The sequence below is a fragment of the Protopterus annectens genome, chromosome 4.part1 (genome assembly GCF_019279795.1).
Source record: "Protopterus annectens isolate FY-2018-M chromosome 4.part1, PAN1.0, whole genome shotgun sequence".
Lineage (NCBI taxonomy): Eukaryota > Metazoa > Chordata > Ceratodontiformes > Protopteridae > Protopterus > Protopterus annectens.
The window spans coordinates 147,755,142-147,774,849 of record NC_056734.1 but is presented as its reverse complement, the minus strand read 5'-3'; the positions used below and the strand labels follow the sequence as shown (position 1 = coordinate 147,774,849).

General features: G+C 38.7%; 1 protein-coding gene across 1 annotated transcript in view; it reads right to left on the bottom strand.

Moving 5' to 3' along the window:
* Window positions 1–19,708, bottom strand: part of PLD1 (phospholipase D1) — a 1,505,857-nt gene that overhangs the window by 473,679 nt on the left and 1,012,470 nt on the right. The window contains exon 21 of the mRNA XM_044070047.1: window positions 16,642–16,730. Coding sequence (XP_043925982.1) covers window positions 16,642–16,730 — 89 coding nt within the window. The remainder of the gene's footprint in view (window positions 1–16,641; window positions 16,731–19,708) is intronic.

Below are 19,708 nucleotides of genomic sequence, written 5' to 3'. Positions count from 1 at the left end.
ACTTTCACCCAACACCCATGGGCATTTCATTCTCACTTAAGGGGATACTACTGTAAAATGGAAAAGGGGAGGACTTCCTCATCACACCATTCCATGCTTTTTTTGTTCATCTAATTTTAGTAGTCATTATTGCTATCTGTAGGTATAGAAAGGAAAATCCTTTCCTAGTATTACTTTGTGTACCAACCAGGTTACAGCCCTACACAAGTTGAAACGCCCATACGCAACATTAAATATAAGCCTGACAGTAGGATAATCTTTCCTTGTATCTAAGAATAAATATGACATGTTGTTTTGATAAAAGAACTGGTTCTTGCTGACCTAGTTATTGCAGAGTGTGTTTACCATAATTCCAGAGCCTACAACATCTATATCCACTCAGTTTGTGGACACACATATTGCTGCACTTGGACCTGGTTTCTCTATGGCACTGGATTCAGCTGTACAAATTGGGTTTCTTTAGTATCTACATTATACATAGCATTATAAGCATGTGTACCAATTCTAATTATACTGCATAAAAGTATAATGCCCCAAGATTCAGGTGACCTGAGTTTGATAAGTACCTCAGGCACCTGTTAGAGCTGGCATGGGGAGGACAGGAATGATGCATCTATGTCAGCTGGCCTCTCTTTGGGAGGGAGACGGGAGTATGTGCCTTGGTACACCTACTGCAGTAGAATCAGCAGTCAATAGCAAGAATCGAGCAGTGGTGTTTTTTTTACAGGACAGGGGCAGGGTCATTTAATAATGTATGTCTGGAGGTATGTATTCTGTGGTGGTTCACTGCATGCCAGTCCCTTTAATCATTCAGGAATATACAGCAGAGGTCAAGGCCTACAAAAATTAAAACCCTGATGGGTGCCATAATGGTGGTCCTTTTTCAATTCGTTCTCACACCAAGTGAAAGGGGAATGAATGAGCTAGTTGGCTGATCGCCTGCAGGAAGAGGAAGAAGATGAAAAAGCAAAATAAATTCTAATCATATTACAGTTAACAAGCTCCTCTTGCAGAGGACATTTTCTATACATATGTCCCACTCATACCTCTCACCTGTATGGAATTTTGCAGAACTTCCCAAATTTCGCATCATATTTTTGTCCTGTTCCTTGTAAAATTTTTGATTTTCTTCAAAAATCACTGAGGACTGCAGTTAGTCAATAATGCCAGACATTAATGTTTCATACTTATTATTCATGTTAAGAAAATGAATTTTGTTCTACTATCTTTAAGTGAATTAAAGAAAAAAATTATTCCTGACCTTGGGCACTTCGCTTGGCCAATTATATTTGGCTTTGTCTAGTCGACAGGTACGGCCCCACTTCCCTGTACTTAAATAGTAGACAACACATTTGGGCATATGGGTAACATAAGACTGACTGCATCATCACTATGCCAACTGGGCAATATCTTCTTAGTCTTTCTTTTATTATTGATAAGAGGGCTAGTTTCCTTCATAGTTCTCCCTCCAAACACCACTTGCCTGATAATGGTACACAAGCTTAGGTGGTTAAGGAACTGTCATCTCCTTACAAATAAAACAAAATTGTGCTACTATAAACTAGCCTACTGTAGTGCTTTGTCCAATTTTAAGTGTTATCCCCAAAACACACGTTAACTAAGCACTTATTATATACTCTCCCCTCTCACTGATACTGTTCCCACTAGTAATGGCTGCATTTCTTCTGACTCTGTGTTACCTGTATACAGTTTGCTTTTTTTTTTTTCTTAAACATCTTTCTCATTAAAAAGAATGGTCTCCCATTAGTTTTGGAGGCTGACTCAATGCAGGTGAACAGACTCAGCTGCAGAAGTGTCTTTCAATGACACAGAGTTCAGACTAAGCCACCTTTGGAAAGCAGTCAGCAGAGGCAGAAAGATTTTTATCACTAATTACTTCACCGCCATGAGCAACAAAGTTGCTTTGTGGGTGTAGGCACTTCTTGACCAAAGGTAAGCTAGTGTGCAGCTGGGATCACACTGGCTGCTCATCCAAAGACCATGAATGATCACGTCTAAAATACATAATCAAACATTTAAAAGTTCGAACGTCATATGGTCGGGCACCATATGATCAAACTTTTAAAAGTTCGAAAATGTAATAAAAAAATAAATAAACCAAAGGAAAAAACCTACCTGAACGGTTTAAGCCAGAGGGCAACCCCCCAGCACCCCTCATGTGGGGGGGGGGCTGCACCCCCCTCGCTCTTTAAATATACCAACTCTGAGGTCGCACTACAGTGCAGAAAAAGGAAATCTTCCCATTCTGCACTGCACGCGGATCTCCTTTGAAACGTTCAAACTTTTAAAAGTTCGATCATATGGTGTCGACCGTATGACGTTTGAACTTTTAAGAGTTCGTCAATGTGATATAGACCCAAATGATCATACTGAAATCTAATGACATTCACTTTAATGTGTGCTAATATTATGGCAGACTGATAATTCATGACATCTAGCTAACAGCAGCATCATGCAGATGTCCACATATAGATATACATTTTGAAGTTGTCCTCTGAGGATCATCATTCTGGCCCACACAGTTACTGGTCCAAGCTTCACTTTCAGGTACTATCGCAAAGTTGAACAGGAATGCCTTCTGAGTGTCAGTGCTATTTTCTGCAGACAGTCTGACCTATGCTACTCTGACTGTTCCCCAGACTGGGGACCACCAAAGTAACCTCATCCAGTAAATTTTTCTTTTTTAAGACCATGCCTATCTCTTGGGCCACAGCATTAGTACATGTATACCAAGTCTTTGCCACTTATATTTTTATAATGCAACTTAGCCCTGCAACATGCAAGTGCTCTGGAAAGGTGGTAGATTCATTTTCATCTACTGATAGGAGTGTGGTGAAGGGAAACAATTCAATTGCTATTTGTTCTATGAAGATGGCATGAGAAGATAGATTATAATTCTGGTAAAGGTGATGCATATACATACACACACACACATATATATATATATATATATATATATATATATATATATATATATATATATATAAAATAACATATATAATGAAATAAGGCAAAGTCATGGCCGTTGTAGACAACTTATGACGTAGACACATATCAGCAAAGTACTGCTATACAGAACAGAGTAGAATGTAACACCACAGTTTGCAGCTGTTTTGCTTTCATTATTGTTTCTTATCTGCTGCGGACTCTTTACAGTCATTCCATAGCGCATTTCCTTTGGAGATATATATATATATATATATATATATATATAGTTAGATATAGATATACATATATATAGTTAGATATAGATATATATACGTAGATATATATACGTAGATATATATATATAGATATATATATGGGTCTACTTTGATTCACTGAAAACATTCCACTGAATTTCAATTCACTGTCAAAAAATCGCTGAAAGCTCAAACCACTGAAAACTCATTTCATTGAATCACATTTCACTGAATGCAAGTACTGTTGGGCAAATAAAACATATATGCCCTTTTCCCCACTGTAGTATGATCCTGGAGTTAGTATATATAGTTAGGGGGGTGTGGGGGGGCACATCTCCCCACCTACTAAACTTTTACATTTATGAATCTCATTTTACTGAAAGCTAACAATATAAAACCAGAAGTATATTATAATATATATATATATATATATATATATATATATATATATACACACACACATACATGCACACACACTCTTTTGGTTATGAATATGGGTCTACTTTACATCACCTAAAAAACATTTGACTGACTTTCATTTCACCAAGACCAGATCACCTAATTTCAAAATACTGCAAACTCATTTGAATGAATCTCATTTCACCGAAAGCTTACAATGCTAAAATTTCAAAAGACTAAACATTAAACCATTAACAAACATACTCAACACTAATAATTACCTCTTTCCAGACCTTAAAACCTACTTATCCTCTTAACAGAAACCAGACAATATAATACCAAACTAAGTGGGGGGGCTATGCCCCCCCACACCCCCAGTAACTACATATACTAACTCCAGGATCACACTAGAGCAGGGAAAAGGGCATATACCTTTTACTTGCCTTACAGTACTCTACACCCTGCCACTACTGCTGGGAATGCACAAAACATCTGCCATATTATTTTAGATACTTACCATAAAAATGTAGAGAGACATACCCACGTTTAAAAACACTACTTTCTACATGACTATCGGTATTCTGACAGTCAGCACTGTAAGTTACAGAAATTCTTTTTATCACAAACAAGTCACAGGTGAATGGAAACCCACATCATGTCTATGGCTTGCAATTCAGTGAAATGAGATTCAGTCAAATGAGTTTTCAGTATTTTGAAAATTAGGTGATTTGGTCTCGGTGAAATGAAAGTCAGTCAAATGGGTTTTAGGTGATGTGAAGTAGACCCATATCATATATATATATATATATATATATATATATATATATATATATATATATATATATATATATAGATATTTTATATAAACACACACACACACACATATATATATATATATATATATATATATATATATATATATATTACACACATATACATACAGTTACATATCTTTTTGTCTAAAGATCTTTATGACCTCTTTCTGCCCAGCTAGTCTCCCTTGAAACCACACTCTTTGGCTAGTCTGTCACCCGCACAAGTGAACTGATGTCTTAAATCAGTTCACCCGCATGGGTGAACTGATTTAAGACATCCAAGTTAAGGAATCCAGCTGGAAGGGTTTCTGGAAGCAGCTAGCCAGTCCACACTACATTACAGAACGTGAACAGTCTTCTTGTCTGTAACCTAGCTACCCCTGCTGGACTGCTGCAGGAACCAATGTCAGAAGCCAAATGTGTGCTTCCACACATCACTGCTAGCCATCTCAAATGCACTTGCAATGAGCAGGACTGTCAACCTACACTTTGTTAATCTGAAGGGGCTGTTCCTTGTCTTCACCAGTGGACACCACTGCAGTAAGCTTTCCCTAGTCCCTCTCCAGGCTAAGAGATGTGGCCTTCAGCCTAATTATTTCCTTAATGGACCATCAATCCTATGCTCATTAATCACAGCCAAGTGACTGGCAGCACACTGTGGAACCCTGGCAGTTTTAATAAATCTACTCCCCTCATTACTGAAGCTTGATAGATGATCACTTGTCAGTGTTTTCCACAGTGATATGGCTACACTGTCTAATACAGATCAAACCGAGGATTTTGTGTCTGCCAGATGTGGAATATTTCCTATTGGGATGGAATGCAAACTAAGCTAGCTGCTTACCACTGGTTACGGTGAGCTATTTGTGGGCTTATCAGTACAGAAGTCTCCTATTATTAACAGTGTCTGATGTGTTACTGTCATGCATCTAGTCAATGTTACCCGGTAGCTGTGCTTCTGCATCTGAGGTTAACAAAATCATTCTACTGTCAGTAGGCACTCCTTTGTAAAGCTTGTCTTCAAATAAAGAGGCCCAGTACGTCTGCAAAAAAGAACTACTCTGCCACCAGTTGTCACAGCTATGATTTATAAACACAGCAGAGTATGGCAGTCTAACCTCATGATCAATGAACTCAAATTTAAAACAGGATTCTGTAACTATACATGGGTCCCTATCAGTTGATTGAGTTTTCAGAAATACAAACTCCATATGGTCTCAACCATATGACTGAGTTTTTGAAAATTTGAAGCTTTTGAATGGAGATAGCAGTACAGCGAAGATCTGGAAATTTACGCTTTTCTGCACTGTAGTGCAATCTTGGAGTTGGTATATATAATTTGCAAGGGGTGTGGGGGTGCAGGAGGGCTTGCCCCCCTTGCAAAAATGTAAAAAAAGGTAGATTTTCTTTTTTGAGTTTTCAGAAACCCAATTATATGGTCTCCTCGATATTTTCTTCTAGTTTCCGAAAAAAATTGATCTGACACAGATCCCTAAACATATGTTTGGCATATACAAACTAATAAGCACTTGGATGTCTGGTATCTTGTTTTGTGGCTCTAAGGATTTTTTTGCACTCCCCACAATCTCATGCCAACAGTGACAGCCCACTATCACTTATACTATTCCCTTAATAACAGACTCTTAGCACCCTTCATTCCCGCTTTCTTCTAACGGGTCTATATTAAAATACTGAAACCTCACTTATGCGAATACCTAAACGCCGACACATAAATAGCGAACTGTGAAAACACTGAACATCCTGAAGCGCGAAATTCAAAATATCGAATTTGCATAGTTGGCCAACCCCACCGCCCGCTACGTTCTACCTTCCCAAACAAAATAAATAATCCACACTTCCCCATATTTACACTTCATCCATATATCCCATATCCTAATCAAACATTCACTACACACAAATGTACCTAACTATAAACAAACACCCAACTACGGGAAAAGTATAACTTACGTATACATTCAGCTACACAACTATATTACTATACATACACTTAACATAACCCTACTTCTAACCCTAAAGTAAAGGTTGCATGTATTACTATGTATGCACTTAACCCGCAACCTAACCCTAAGGTCCGTAACTATTGCACATTTACACTGGGGAGCTATACCGGATAAGGGCCAACTATGACAATTCGATATTTCGAATTTCGCGCTTCAGGACGTTTGGTGTTTTTGCGGTTTGCTATTTGTGTGTCTGCGTTTAGGTATTTGCACAAGTGAGGATTTGCTATGTTAATACAGACCCCTACTAACATATGCTCTCTCCTCCTATCCCTCCACTGCGGTTACCCCTAATTCTTCTTATTGTTCCTCATAAGCTGCTTTTCTTCCTTTTTCCATCTTTCCCTCTTAAGCCTAAACTACCTACTAATACCTACCGTACTATCCAATGAAATGTGATTGAACTGTTTACATTTCTAAACCTGTCTCCTATTTTCATCCTCCGGTCATATACTAGCCCTAAGTAGATACAATTAATTTTACTTTTCTATTTCAATAATTTAATGATGCCGACTTTCAACTTTGTAAATATGTTAAACTTTGCAACAACATGTATATAATTTCCTACATTCACATTTTGTTTCTATCCTTGCTATTGTCTGTGTTTTTAGAGCTTTTATCTAACTGGACCTCCACTGAAAATGAACATTCAGTTCTACTCTGTCTTTACTAGTAAACAAAAACAAAATAAATAAAATGTGTCTTCCTTGCTTGCAGTTTGTGTAAAACCATGAAAAGACTAAAAGACAGATGAATACTTATTCACAGAGATAGCTGGGGTCAGAATGGGTAACATCTATTAGAAGAATATTCCCTAATTTATTCAGATAAGTCTATGCTGGAGTATTAACTTGGATGATACATTAACTTGGTGTCAAAAGGTGGTTAAAGCTGCTATTAAAGGGACCACTGCAAATCAAAATAATTTTCTTTTTGTGGCGCAGAAACAGATTCAGAGATGCAGATCTTTAAACTAACACAAAAAGGAGAAAAGGGAATTGTTACAGAAAGTGAAAAGTGAATATTCCACAGATGAAAGGAAAAAAAAAAGCAAAAAGAATGTGGATGTACATCCACCCACCACTACCACCACCATTATTGTGTTTAGACAATAGCCTGTCTGTTAAATTGTTTTGTATAATTTAATTTATTATTATTTTTTATTTTATATTTTGTTTGTTTTTTGTAAAAATATTGCTCAAATAATGCTTCCTAAAATTAAATAAAAGTTGCTGAACATAATTGTTGCAAATTAAATATTTTATTTATTATCACACAACACACAACACAACACACACAAAGTGCAGACATGCAGAGGCATCCAAGATATACATGAATATACACACATATGTTACAACACAACAAACACACAGACATATATACAAACATGCCACACAGAAATAATTGCCACCTCTTATTGATTGACTACACATCATTTTTGATGAAATGAATGAGGGGGCACACAGTCAATGCACTGCAACCCCTTCCCCAACTGCCCCTATTGTGCCTCCTTTATTTTCTAGTAAATTACTGAGAATTAGTCAGTACACTAGACAGTTTCATACTTCTGATTGTTCATTTAATGGCCATTGATTTAAGCCTCTTCAGATCTGCATTCTAGAGAAAAGAACTTGAGAGATATGTGCTTTCCCTGTCACTTACTCTGTCTCTCACAAACACACACACACAGAATTCAGTTTTTGTTCATTTCTTCACCTCATGTAGCAAGGCTTAAAGTAAAACAGCATGTCCTTGTAACTACTACTGCAGTTACTTTTGCTAGCTGAGTTTTTTTTTAATTTATTAATTTATCCCAACTAAAAGCAAAGATGCATGTAGTGAGCATAAAATAAATGGCAATCGTTTGTTTAATTATATTTTTCTTGGCAGCTTAGTATGCTGCCTTGAAGCAGACTTTTTTTTTTTACGGGATTTTACCTGTACATTATTACCCTGTTGGAGAACACTCATTCTCTAATCAGGACGAAGTGCATTTTGCCCATTGTCTAAAGCCATTCATCCTACGAGTATTATCTTATGCCATACTCGTATTGCACTCATTCATACTTCAACAGAAGCAACTTAGAGAAGTGCAGAATTTAGTAGGCCTAAAATACAAAACAACTGTAACTTCAGCTTCTGAATAAATAGGTCATTTTATTTGTCAGAGGTTGGACTTGTTGTTATTATTAGAACTGAGTAGATTATGTGAACGTTGCATGTAAACTTAATGTAGATTATGTGAACGTTGCATGTAAACTTAATGTAGATTATGTGAACGTTGCATGTAAACTTAATGTAGATTATGTGAACGTTGCATGTAAACAATCTGATCAGGTGATCATTTTTGAGCAATCTTGTGGGAAGAGAGTATACTTCTCAATTTTTTTGTTTAAGAATTCTGGGCAAAGCAAGTAATTGAACAACAAGACCAAAATCAGGGACATTTTTTAAAATATTACTATAATTTATATACAAATTCAACAGGTCAATGGGATTTACATCGAAATGCATTTGCTGAACAACACTAAGTATGAATCTCTGCCTGTCTGGCATTGCTGACTATGTAAGCCTCAGTAATTCACCAGAAAATGAAAACTTCTAAGGACAACAGTGCAAAAATACGAGAAAATATGGGACAGTCTATAAAATCATAGGCAGGTGAGAGGTATGGAAAGGGGGGGGGGGGGCATACACAATCTGACCATTCCACTGAATTCTAGAAAAAGCACACCAACAATCCTGAGTGCATGTGTGAGAAAAATATGATGATCATCATATTGGGGAAATAGTGTTACAATAGCAAATATGAAATCAGGAAATATAGCTGTTCAGATTCGTCAATGGCAGATCTTGCCTGCTGAACCTCGTTGACTTCTTTGAGACTGTCACTAAGGCTCTGGATGAGGGGAAAGTCAGTGCATATAGCTTATCTTGACTTGGCCAAGGCCTTTAACACAATTCCCCACTCGGGCATCATTGAAAAGCTAGCACAACGGGGAGTAAATCACTATCTCATCAGATGAGTGACCAACTGGCTCACTGACAGGACCCTCAAAGTCAAAACAGGTGCCTCCACCTCTGATTGCAGACCTGTCACTAGTGCAGTTCCCCAGGGATCTGTCCTGGTACCACTACTGTTTGAATTCTACTTCTCAGAGGTCCAGACAAAGACAAAAGGCCTGTGGCTGACCAAGTTTGTAGATGACTGCAAGTTGGGTGCTGTTACTAACTCCCCAAATGATGTTAACATACTGCAAGAGGGTTTCACAGCAACTAATGACTGCTGCCAAAGTCATGGCCTCACGCTAAATGCAAAAAAATGTGTCATACCATTAGGCAAAAAAATGGCCCCTTCTGATTACCACATCAGTGGCAACCCCCTAAGCACACAACCTCTGGTGAGAGACCTGGGTACTCAAGGTTGATAACTTCACATTCGACCATTATGTAGCGACAGTGGTCAGAAAAGCCTTTTACTTGATTCATCTCATAAGTAAAGGGACTGCATCCAGAAAAAAGGAGGTTATTAGCTCTCTATACTCATCCCTCATTAGACTAATAATTGAGTATAACATCCCATTTGGTATGTATCTCTCCAAACATCAGCACCAACTGGGAAGGCCACTGAAATACCTCATAAAGCGAATCCATGGCCTCCAACACCTGTCCTATATGGACAGGCTCAAATCACTATCCCTCCATTCAGTATCATACAGATTGCTCAGGGGTGATCTGTATTTTGACTACAAGGCAATCTCGGACCCTGCCCTACTACAGATGCTCCATATCCGTAAGTCTAACTCCTCATGCACTACCCGCTCGAAAGGCCTGAATCTAATATGTGACATCAACAAAACCTGCTGGAGAGACAGGTTTGTCTCCCAGATGCTGCCCTGTCTCTGGAATAGACTTCCTATACACATCAAACAGAGCACCTCACTGACCCTCTTCAAGCACAACCTTGATGAGTGGATGGGAATCTAAAAATTTGTCCCAGGGGTTCCACCTGTGTCCTTCACTGACAGGGGCAACAGGTGCTGACTGAGGTTTTGTTTCAGGGATAAACTCTTGGCTAGGCTTGTAAGGGCCCCAGGGCCATTAGCCTAATAGTCTCCTATGATCCTATGAAAGATAAGGTTTAAGGCACATAGCGACAAGTGTGGAATAATGGCAGACAATGTGAGTGTGGTGGGTCATGTAAAATATAATGAAGGATTTTTGTTTTTTTGTTTTTTTTAGGTAGTAGCGCCTGTTAAGATATGGAAAGACATCTTCATGGATAAGCTGATTCTTCTCAGGTGAAAACAGTTAAACATAGCTGGTAAGCACCATTAATTAATAAGAAGTGGTGCAGGGGATAATACTGTCACCTCAAAGCAAGAGGTTCTCCAGTTCGACTCTGGGGTGGCTTCTGTGCGCAGTCTGCATATCTTCCCTGCATTTGTGTGGGTTTCTTCCTGGTGCTCCCATTTCCTCCCACATTCCAAAGACATCCATCTGGAATGTTTCTCCCCAGGCCTCTGCTGAAAACAGGCTCTGTCCTAGTCAAACCTTCTCAGTCAACACATGTTAATTAAATAAATAAGAGTTATGAAGATGGGGGAAGCTCAAGAGGCAATTAATGCTAAATTATTTCTTCTGAACCGGACCTCTGGAGTGCATTACATTAATATACACTCCTTTTTCTAAAGGGCATCATTTTTTCAGGTATCCCTGCACTTGGACTGCACCAAAGGTCCCGTGTCTCTGTTGCATGCAAGAATCCTAGGGCCTGCACCATAACCAAAAGGTGCTCACCTGATGACAGACTGTAAAATGCAAACTGATACAGTACATAACAGAATTAAGAAGAAGAAAGTGGTAGTAGGTTGAGATAAGGACCTGTTCAGCAGATCAACAGGGGTCACTGATTAAAACTAAAAGAAAAGAGCTGGGAACTGGGAAACAAGGTGGCATGTGGCACCTTTAATTTGTTTTCAGTAGTCAAAAATCAACAGACACAACCGAGACCTTAACTGTCAAGAACTTCCTAGGTAGACAGGCACAAATCATGTCAAAGAGGGAAGATTCTAGAAGACAATATGTACCAATGGTGTCTGAAAGGATCTGAAATAGAATGACTGGTAAGTACCAATAAAAATGAAATGAAGGAAATTTTTAACAGTGCATCTCACAGCCCTCTGTGGGGTCGTGCATGGCATAACAGATAGCACAGATAAGGAGCATTGCCAAGAGGCCAGGGTAACGGGAAAAGAAAAGGGGGCAGAGGTGCACTTACCAAATGAAAAAGGGGTCAGAAGTGCACTTAACAAATGTAAGAGGTGGCCACAGCACACAGGAGACTTGGCTGCACAGACACACACAAGAAAATGAACTGTGACACTGTAGAATGGATGTAGCATTACATCATTTACATGGATAACTGGGTACAGCTTTGCCATGACAGCTTAATGGATCCCAAATATCCAGTAGTCAGTTCAGAAAGGTATTTCAAATGGTACAACTAATGAATTTCAGAAGAAAACACTACGCCACTCCCTAATACACAACAATGACAATGTCCTAGGCTCAAACAGCATGACAAATGACAGAATATTATATATGTATGTATCCACACACACACACACACACACACACACACACACACACAAAGAAGGAAGGCCGAAAAACAAGACATTTAAGAAATGTACAAGTGAGATGTTAAAGAAGTATCCTTATTTTGCAGAGGTCAGGCTGGAGACTGGAGGAGCTGGATAACTGACAACTTGTATGCAGCAGACAGGAAGCACAACCTTGAAAATCTCCAGCAAGGATAGCCTGTTTGATCATTGCCTGAAAACATAAAGAACATGGGCAGCATTCTCTTACCTATGGTTTCTTTATCAGTTTCAACATTCAGAATTAAAATCCCTGAGGTTAAGAGGCAGGAAGAGAATTTTTCACTACCTTATCACTAGTCTGTATCAAAACAGCAGTTGATAGATGAGCCTACATTAATTCAGAGCAATTCAAACTGAATCTTCAACAATATCAGGTCTGATGTCAACATGGTGACTGATAATGGCAAACAAACGGGTAATTCTTTTTCAGATAAAAAGAATTTATAACTAATGAACATCTAGGTAACTTAACTAAGACATCATTACTTCTCCACACATACAGCTGCTCAAAGTGAATCTGCCATGAATAGCCACTGCACTGCTATATTCAGACAGAGTTGCAAGACCTGCAAACGAAACAGACACACATTTTAACATGTATCTGTTTTTGCCTCAGTTCACTGATTGACATTTTGAACAGTCACTCAGTATGCCACATCCCTTCTCTAAATGTATTCAGAGAAACCATTAAAGCTTTTCAGTATTTTGGAGAATCTGTCCTGTATTTACTTCTTCTTTTACCCTTAGAATTTCCGTCATTTGCTTTTCAGTCGATGACTGTTGGTTTGATGCTGTAGCAGTGGGGCAGAGTAAGGAAGGCAATTACCAATGGATTTCTAGGGTAAGACAAGATAGCAGGCTGCATTTCTCAAAACCCTCTAATAGACTAAGGACTAGAAACAAGCCTTTGCTTTAAATGACAAACATGTTTTATCAAAATATGCCACTTTTAAAAACCAACAGCTAAGTAGGGACTTGCTGATCAAGAAAGGGTTGTTATAGTTGTAGGTCAAAAAGAACCAATTCTCTTTCATGTTCCTCATTCTGGACAGGGTCCCTTTTCCAGCAAGCGCTGAGCTGTAAAGTGGGGCCTCCATCTTGCACTGTAAGGTACCTGTCTGCAGACATGAAAATATGTATAGGAGGATGGGGGGTTCCTATAGCCACTTTTCTCAAGGCTGGTAAAGGAATCGGCTTAGTGGTTATAGTTCTCAACATCTTGTATACATAGATAGGGACAAAGACAAAAATGATCCATAATGGCCACAAACCATGGGCACTTAAAATACTGACACTAGTAACTCGCAACTGATAAAATATGAGGACTTTAGTTAAAAGAAGTGTGTAATACTGCTATTAATTACAGACTATCAAAAACAGATTTTTAGGTGCAACAGAGCAAAACAGGGAATAAGGGGTACTTAAATAGGATCACCACGTGGAACCAGAGGGGCATTTCATCCATTTTAATGTCTTGTAAGTCTCCACTATGTACATAACCTTTTCTCTAATTTAAATGGGTTTAAGAGTGATTTAGTATGGTAATTTCCACCAAGATGTTCTATCTAGTGGTTGAGGGGTATAATTCATCCAATGACAATAAGTCAGCTCCATGGACAAGCATGGATGAAGCCTAGTGCATTTAAGGATGAAGGGGTAGGGGGTAGGCTATTCAGAAAATGTATTATTCTCCATTGCTGCATGGATGACGGTCCCTTCAGTCTTCTTTAACCCTATGCTAATGGCAGCTAAAGCACCTCTTCCAATGAGAGAACAAATTGACATGAGTAGTAGGAGAAGATGATGGCTGGCATACATGAGGGAAGAGGACTCGGAATATAACAAAATTAATTTGCAAAATGGAATGTCTATGCTGGAAACACTAAAAAGAAGATATCCGCTAAACAGCTATTACAGCTATTGCACATACCTGATCTGCTCAATTGCAGACAAAAAAAATAATGCAGTCACTTTCTTTTCCATCAGTGGGACAATACAAAAACTATTTTAATTACATAATTATTCTGAATTCCATAGATTCTTATCTGATGTGCCTGCATCAGCTTCAGATAGGCTTAAAAACAATGGCATATATGAAAACAACAAGCATTCCAATCCAAACAGAATCTGAAAAGACTTGCACATGATAATCTGTTATAAAGGCCATGACAGCCTGCTAGTAAAGTTTTCTAGTCAATCAAGCATCAACAAAAAAGTATACTATTGAAATAAAGGACAGGCTATCTATAAAATCTTTGGTACTTTTCCGTTAAACCTCTACCTGTCTGCGCTGCTGTTTTTGCCGGTTTTTCAGTAACACTGGCTTCTTCTTATACATTCGCTACAGCTGTTGGGACAACGAACAAGAAGGATTTTGCAGAAATTGAGAGAACTCAAAACAGACAAAAGGGATGCTTGCTGACAACTGAAGTTACTTCTGTTAGGTGAGTGATCGGCAAGTGTGCACAGTATTGCATACAACATTGTACAACTGAGTATGTTGTTTACGTATTTGTAACATTAAAAGCCACACAGAAGGGATAGAGAACAAATGGATTCTTAGGCTACAAGCCCATTTTTATGGGCTCAATGATAAGATATCCCTCAAACCCTTTCTAGCCAGTAGACCCTTGAACCACTGAATTCTACACATTTATATTATGTATTCAATATACATGTTTTTAATATATGTTTTAATATATGTTTTAACATATGTGTTTTTAACTCATGAGTCTATTTATGTGTGTTTTCACAAGTTTACTATATGTGCTTTCATAAGCTTTGTAGAATTTAGTAAGACATTTATACTCAGACTTGTTTGAATTTGTAAGCATCATTAACTACATCAATTACACCTTGTGGTCTTTAATCAATTAAGGTGCAATGTACTATGGTATATAAAGGGATGCATTATTCATACATCTTTAAAGGTCTGAAGAAGCGTTACACCAACGCGAAAGCGCTTACCTGTCTATCTTTATACCTGTTTGTCTTAATAAAGGACAGTCTGTGGAAGATTTGGTGAGATTTATTTGCAGCCTGGTGCACTCCTCACTTTTGGACTACATTTTGATATTTTTTCGTTTTGAGGGTGCTTTGCTTGTCAGGTAACTTTGTTTTTACCTACGTATGTGTATTACTGCAGGGACTACTGGTCAAAGTCTTTTAACGACTGATAATGTTTAAAGAAAATGAGGTAGGTGAAGGTCGGTCCTGTATTGATTGTCAGCCCCTGTGTAATGTCATGGATTAGCAGCAGTCCCAAAACATGGCCTGGGCACCTTCATCTGTGTCGAAATGTGCCCCCCCCCCCCCACCTTCCGTCCTCTGTCTCCTGTTATTTTCTCCAGTGAAAGAAAGTCCATGTTGCTCAGTCAAATATTGTTGACACACCGCACTTTGCTTTTGTAGCCCTTTCAGCTGTAGTTGTGGAACCATTATAGGAAACCAGTGTTAATATTTCCTGTTGGTCCTTTACCTGCACACCACAAGGTTTGTGTAGGTTTTCCCACATGTGAAGTGACATTGTGTAGAACGACTGCTTCACTGGTCTGTGTTGTTACCTAGTTAGCTTTCAGTCACAATGCTGCCTCGCTTCTGTGGAAATACCGGCAAAACACACAGTAATTAAGTATACAAAATTATAGGAGTTATCACACAGTGCCTCAGACCTCTCAACTGTCCCTATTGTTCAGGAATTGTTCTATTTTTAGGCATATCTCTCTTCCTTTTAACATAAGACATTGAAAATATCAGTCTTGGCAATGCTCACAGTCCCTGGTTTATTCAGTCAGCAGTCACATGCAAACGAAAGTTGTTCTGCACATTATAAAACCTGCGATCGTGCAGCAACAGACAAGACATTCGTGTCTGCAGTACTGCCTGCCTGCCAAATCAAACAAAAAGAAAAACTTAACCTTACCTAATGAAAATGAATCTTTTCACATCACATTTGTCAGTCCTGCATAAATGATAAAATAGCGCTGCGAAGACTTGATAGGGGTTTAACAGAAAAGTATCAAATCTTCTATACCATTTCCAATAGGCAAGTCACAGATACGTCACTTCCATCTAGTTTTGTTCAGTTAAACAAAAAGCTCTTTAAAAATGAATTAGATGAACAGCATGTCGGGCTAATGATTAATCATGTCTGTATTACATATGCATAGAGATCATTGATCTTTTGCTAATATTTAGCAAGCAAAATCAGACTAACATCATAAATGTGTTCTTTTAATGCTTATCTTGTATAGAAAACATTTAAAAACTATGTTCAGCTGACAGAGATAAAAGTCTAACAGCAGAGCATCATAAAGCATTCCTTACTGTGTATAAAGTTACAGGAAGGCTTGAAGTCATTTTATTTTAGATTCAAATTATTTGGATACAGAAACTGTAGCAATAGGAGATGCAAAATGTTGATTAAAAACGACCAGGATTTCCTCTAAAATTTGGAAAGAGCTGTGAAGTACAGAGAAAAATATACTACAGCAAAGCAATGCAATCCCGTAATGAAGGATTATGTTACGGTAACAGTTACCTGTAAGCAGTTAATATCCTCTGTGCAATTGCATCACCGATCTTGTTATGGACAGCTCTGTTGTCAGCACAGCTGATGAAGAACTGGTTCTGAAATATAAATCAATCAATACAGAAATAAATACATAGAAAACAACTTTGTTGACCGATGGCTATGTCAGAAAATATTGTCCTCAGAAAATAGCACTGATATTTTAGTCTTTGCACATAACATATGTACATATTAATTTAACTCATAGTAACAAGAAATGCATGCACTGAACACTAACTCTAACTTCCAAGTGATCTACAGGAAGGTGGTGGGTGCATTACTGCAGCCAGGAGGTCCAGCTGCAGAATATAAAACTAGATAAGAAACTGAAGTTCAGGTACAACACAGTAAATGGGTAGCTTCTCTTTCACAGGAAAAACATAAATGGGAGTTATTTTTAACCAGGGTTCCAGAGTATGTTAGAAATTCCATGAGAAATGTAAGCTGAAAGTTCCTGTTAACATGTTTTTAGTGCATTCATGGAAGCACTCAACAAAGTTCACATGCACTCAATTCCAACCTGCCAATAACAACCAACCATTGACTGCTGAAGTAAATGCATTCTCTTTTTCAATCTACAAAAATGCATTTAAAACAGTTAAAAGTGACCAATTAAAAAAATGGAAAGTATTTTTCCTGTGATTCCTGCACACTCTCACAGCACTTCCATTAACTGCACTTGTGCACTGAAGACATGAATACTGTGTTTTCTGAATTAAGTACATGCAGCTTTCACAGAGGGCGTTTGTGTGCGTGCTTACATATATATTGCTTGCAGAATACAACAGTGATTTACATAACATCTTTGCTCAGCTGTCAGTACAGCTTAAGTAAAACTAAAAATAGTGTTTAAAAAAATCAAAATGCACATCTTTACTTTGTTACAGGCTTTGTCGGACATACCAGACTTTGGAGTAAGTAAATCAGTGCGGAGTGCTGACAAATTCAACAATCTATTGTACTGAAATCCTGAAGGGAAGATACCAGTCTATGGTGCGTTTTGTGGCTGACCCTGTTAGTACTAGAGAGCTTCAAAATGAAATCTGATGGAGACTCCAATATGGCCTTTTATACACAGGAAAGATAATTTGGATCACCTTTGGATATTCAACAGATGCATTAGATAATTTTTCTGCTTCAGTGAGATGCACAGTTATAATATTATTCCTCTGTGCATTTTGTGTTGAACCTCTGCTTAGCAGGTAGAACACGATAGGTTCATAGGTTCACAGGTAAGTACTAGGCTATCTGCCCAAGGGCATTTATAAGCCTAACCAGAATGTGTTGGCTTTCGCCACCCCCTTAGATTAGTTCCCTGTGCCTCTGTCCAGCACAGCCATTAATTCCCTGCGCCACTGTCCAGCAGAGCCACTGCAGTGATCCCCGGGGTAAATTTTCTGTTTCCCATACACGCGTCAAGGTTTCTCTTGAAGAGTGTTAGTGAGGGGCTCTGCCTGATGTACACTGGAATCCTGTTCCAAAGCATGGGGAGTCTCTGGGACAGGAATCTATCCCTCCAGCATGTCCTATTTATCGTTGTGGTGAGGTTTATATCTCTAGAGTGTGTGGCTCTCCGGGGTTTGTTTTTTTTTAGGTGGAGCATGTCCATCAATTCTGGGTTGGACATGGCCTTGTATATGTCAGGCAGAGATCACCTCTGAGTAAGCGGTATGCAGCAGAGTACAGCTGGAGTTTCTTGAGTCGGGCTGCATAGGGCATCTGTTTGAGGCCAGTAATCTTCTTGGTGAGGTACTTTTGTGATCTTTCCAGCTGTTGCAGGTGTCTTGTAAGGTACATCCCAAATGGGGCGTTGTATTCTATGATGTTTTGTGATTAGGTGGGCCACACAGAAGGATTTTCTAACCACCTTGGCAATATGATTATCAAAAGAGAGATTACTATCTACTTGGGTCTCCAGATCCCTTATTACATGTTCTGTATTTAGGAGACTACCACCTATGTGGTAGTTCATGGGTACTTTGTTTTTTCCAAAGGGGATGACTATGCACTTTTTGGCATTTAGCTTGAGGCTATGATTTTGACACCAGGTATCCGTCTCAGTGAGACCCATCTGGAGGGTGTCTATATCAGCCGGAGAATCAATTATGGTCCCTAGTTTGCAGTCGTCTCCGAACTTGGTCAGCCATAATGTTCCTATGCTTGCCTGTACCTCTGAGCAGTATATACTGAACAGGAGGGGTCCTATCACTGAGCCCTGGGGGACGCCACTTGTAACCTGTTTAGAGTCGGATGTAGAGCCTACAACTCTCACCATGTGGGTTCTATCCATGAGCCAGTTGGCAATCCATCTCGTGACGTAGGGGTTTATGTTCAAGCTGGTGAGCTTGTCTATAATACTAGAATGGGGAATGGTGTCGAAAGCCTTTGCGAGGTCTACGTAGGCTGTGTGGACATCCTTTCCCTCATCTAATGACTTGATAACCATCTCAAAGAAGTAGGAGGCATGATCTTCCCTTAAAGCCAAACTGGGCAGGGTCCAAGGTTTGGAGGTTCCCAATCTCTCTGTTAATGAGTTCCATGATGATGCATTCCATAGCCTTGCAGACCAGGCTAGTCAGGCTTATAGGGCGATAGTTCCCGGGGTCCGTTGTGGCTCCACCTTTGTGGAGGGATAACTGTTGCTGATAAAGGCCTAGAACATATATTTGACAGTTTGCATTACATCCAAAGAAAAAGTATATATTTCTTTCCTCCATAACATAACAGGGAAAATACTATACATTACAGCTAGCAAACAGATGTGGACTTCAGCACGGTGCTGCACTGAAACCCTTAAGGGAAGAATAAAGGTCTTTAGTGTATTTTGTACTGACCATCCTGTTGTTACCACCTAATCTTTTCAGAGTGAAATCCTTAAAGATGTTCTGGTATGAGGAAAAGCTGGAGCCGTTCTTCCAGTAGTACAAAAAGCCTGACACACATAGTGGTCAAACATTCTTTGCTTTTACAAAGCTTCCCTTATTTATTGCTGTTTTACTAATGCTATTTTAAATGTCTGTCATTGTGTTTTTATTAC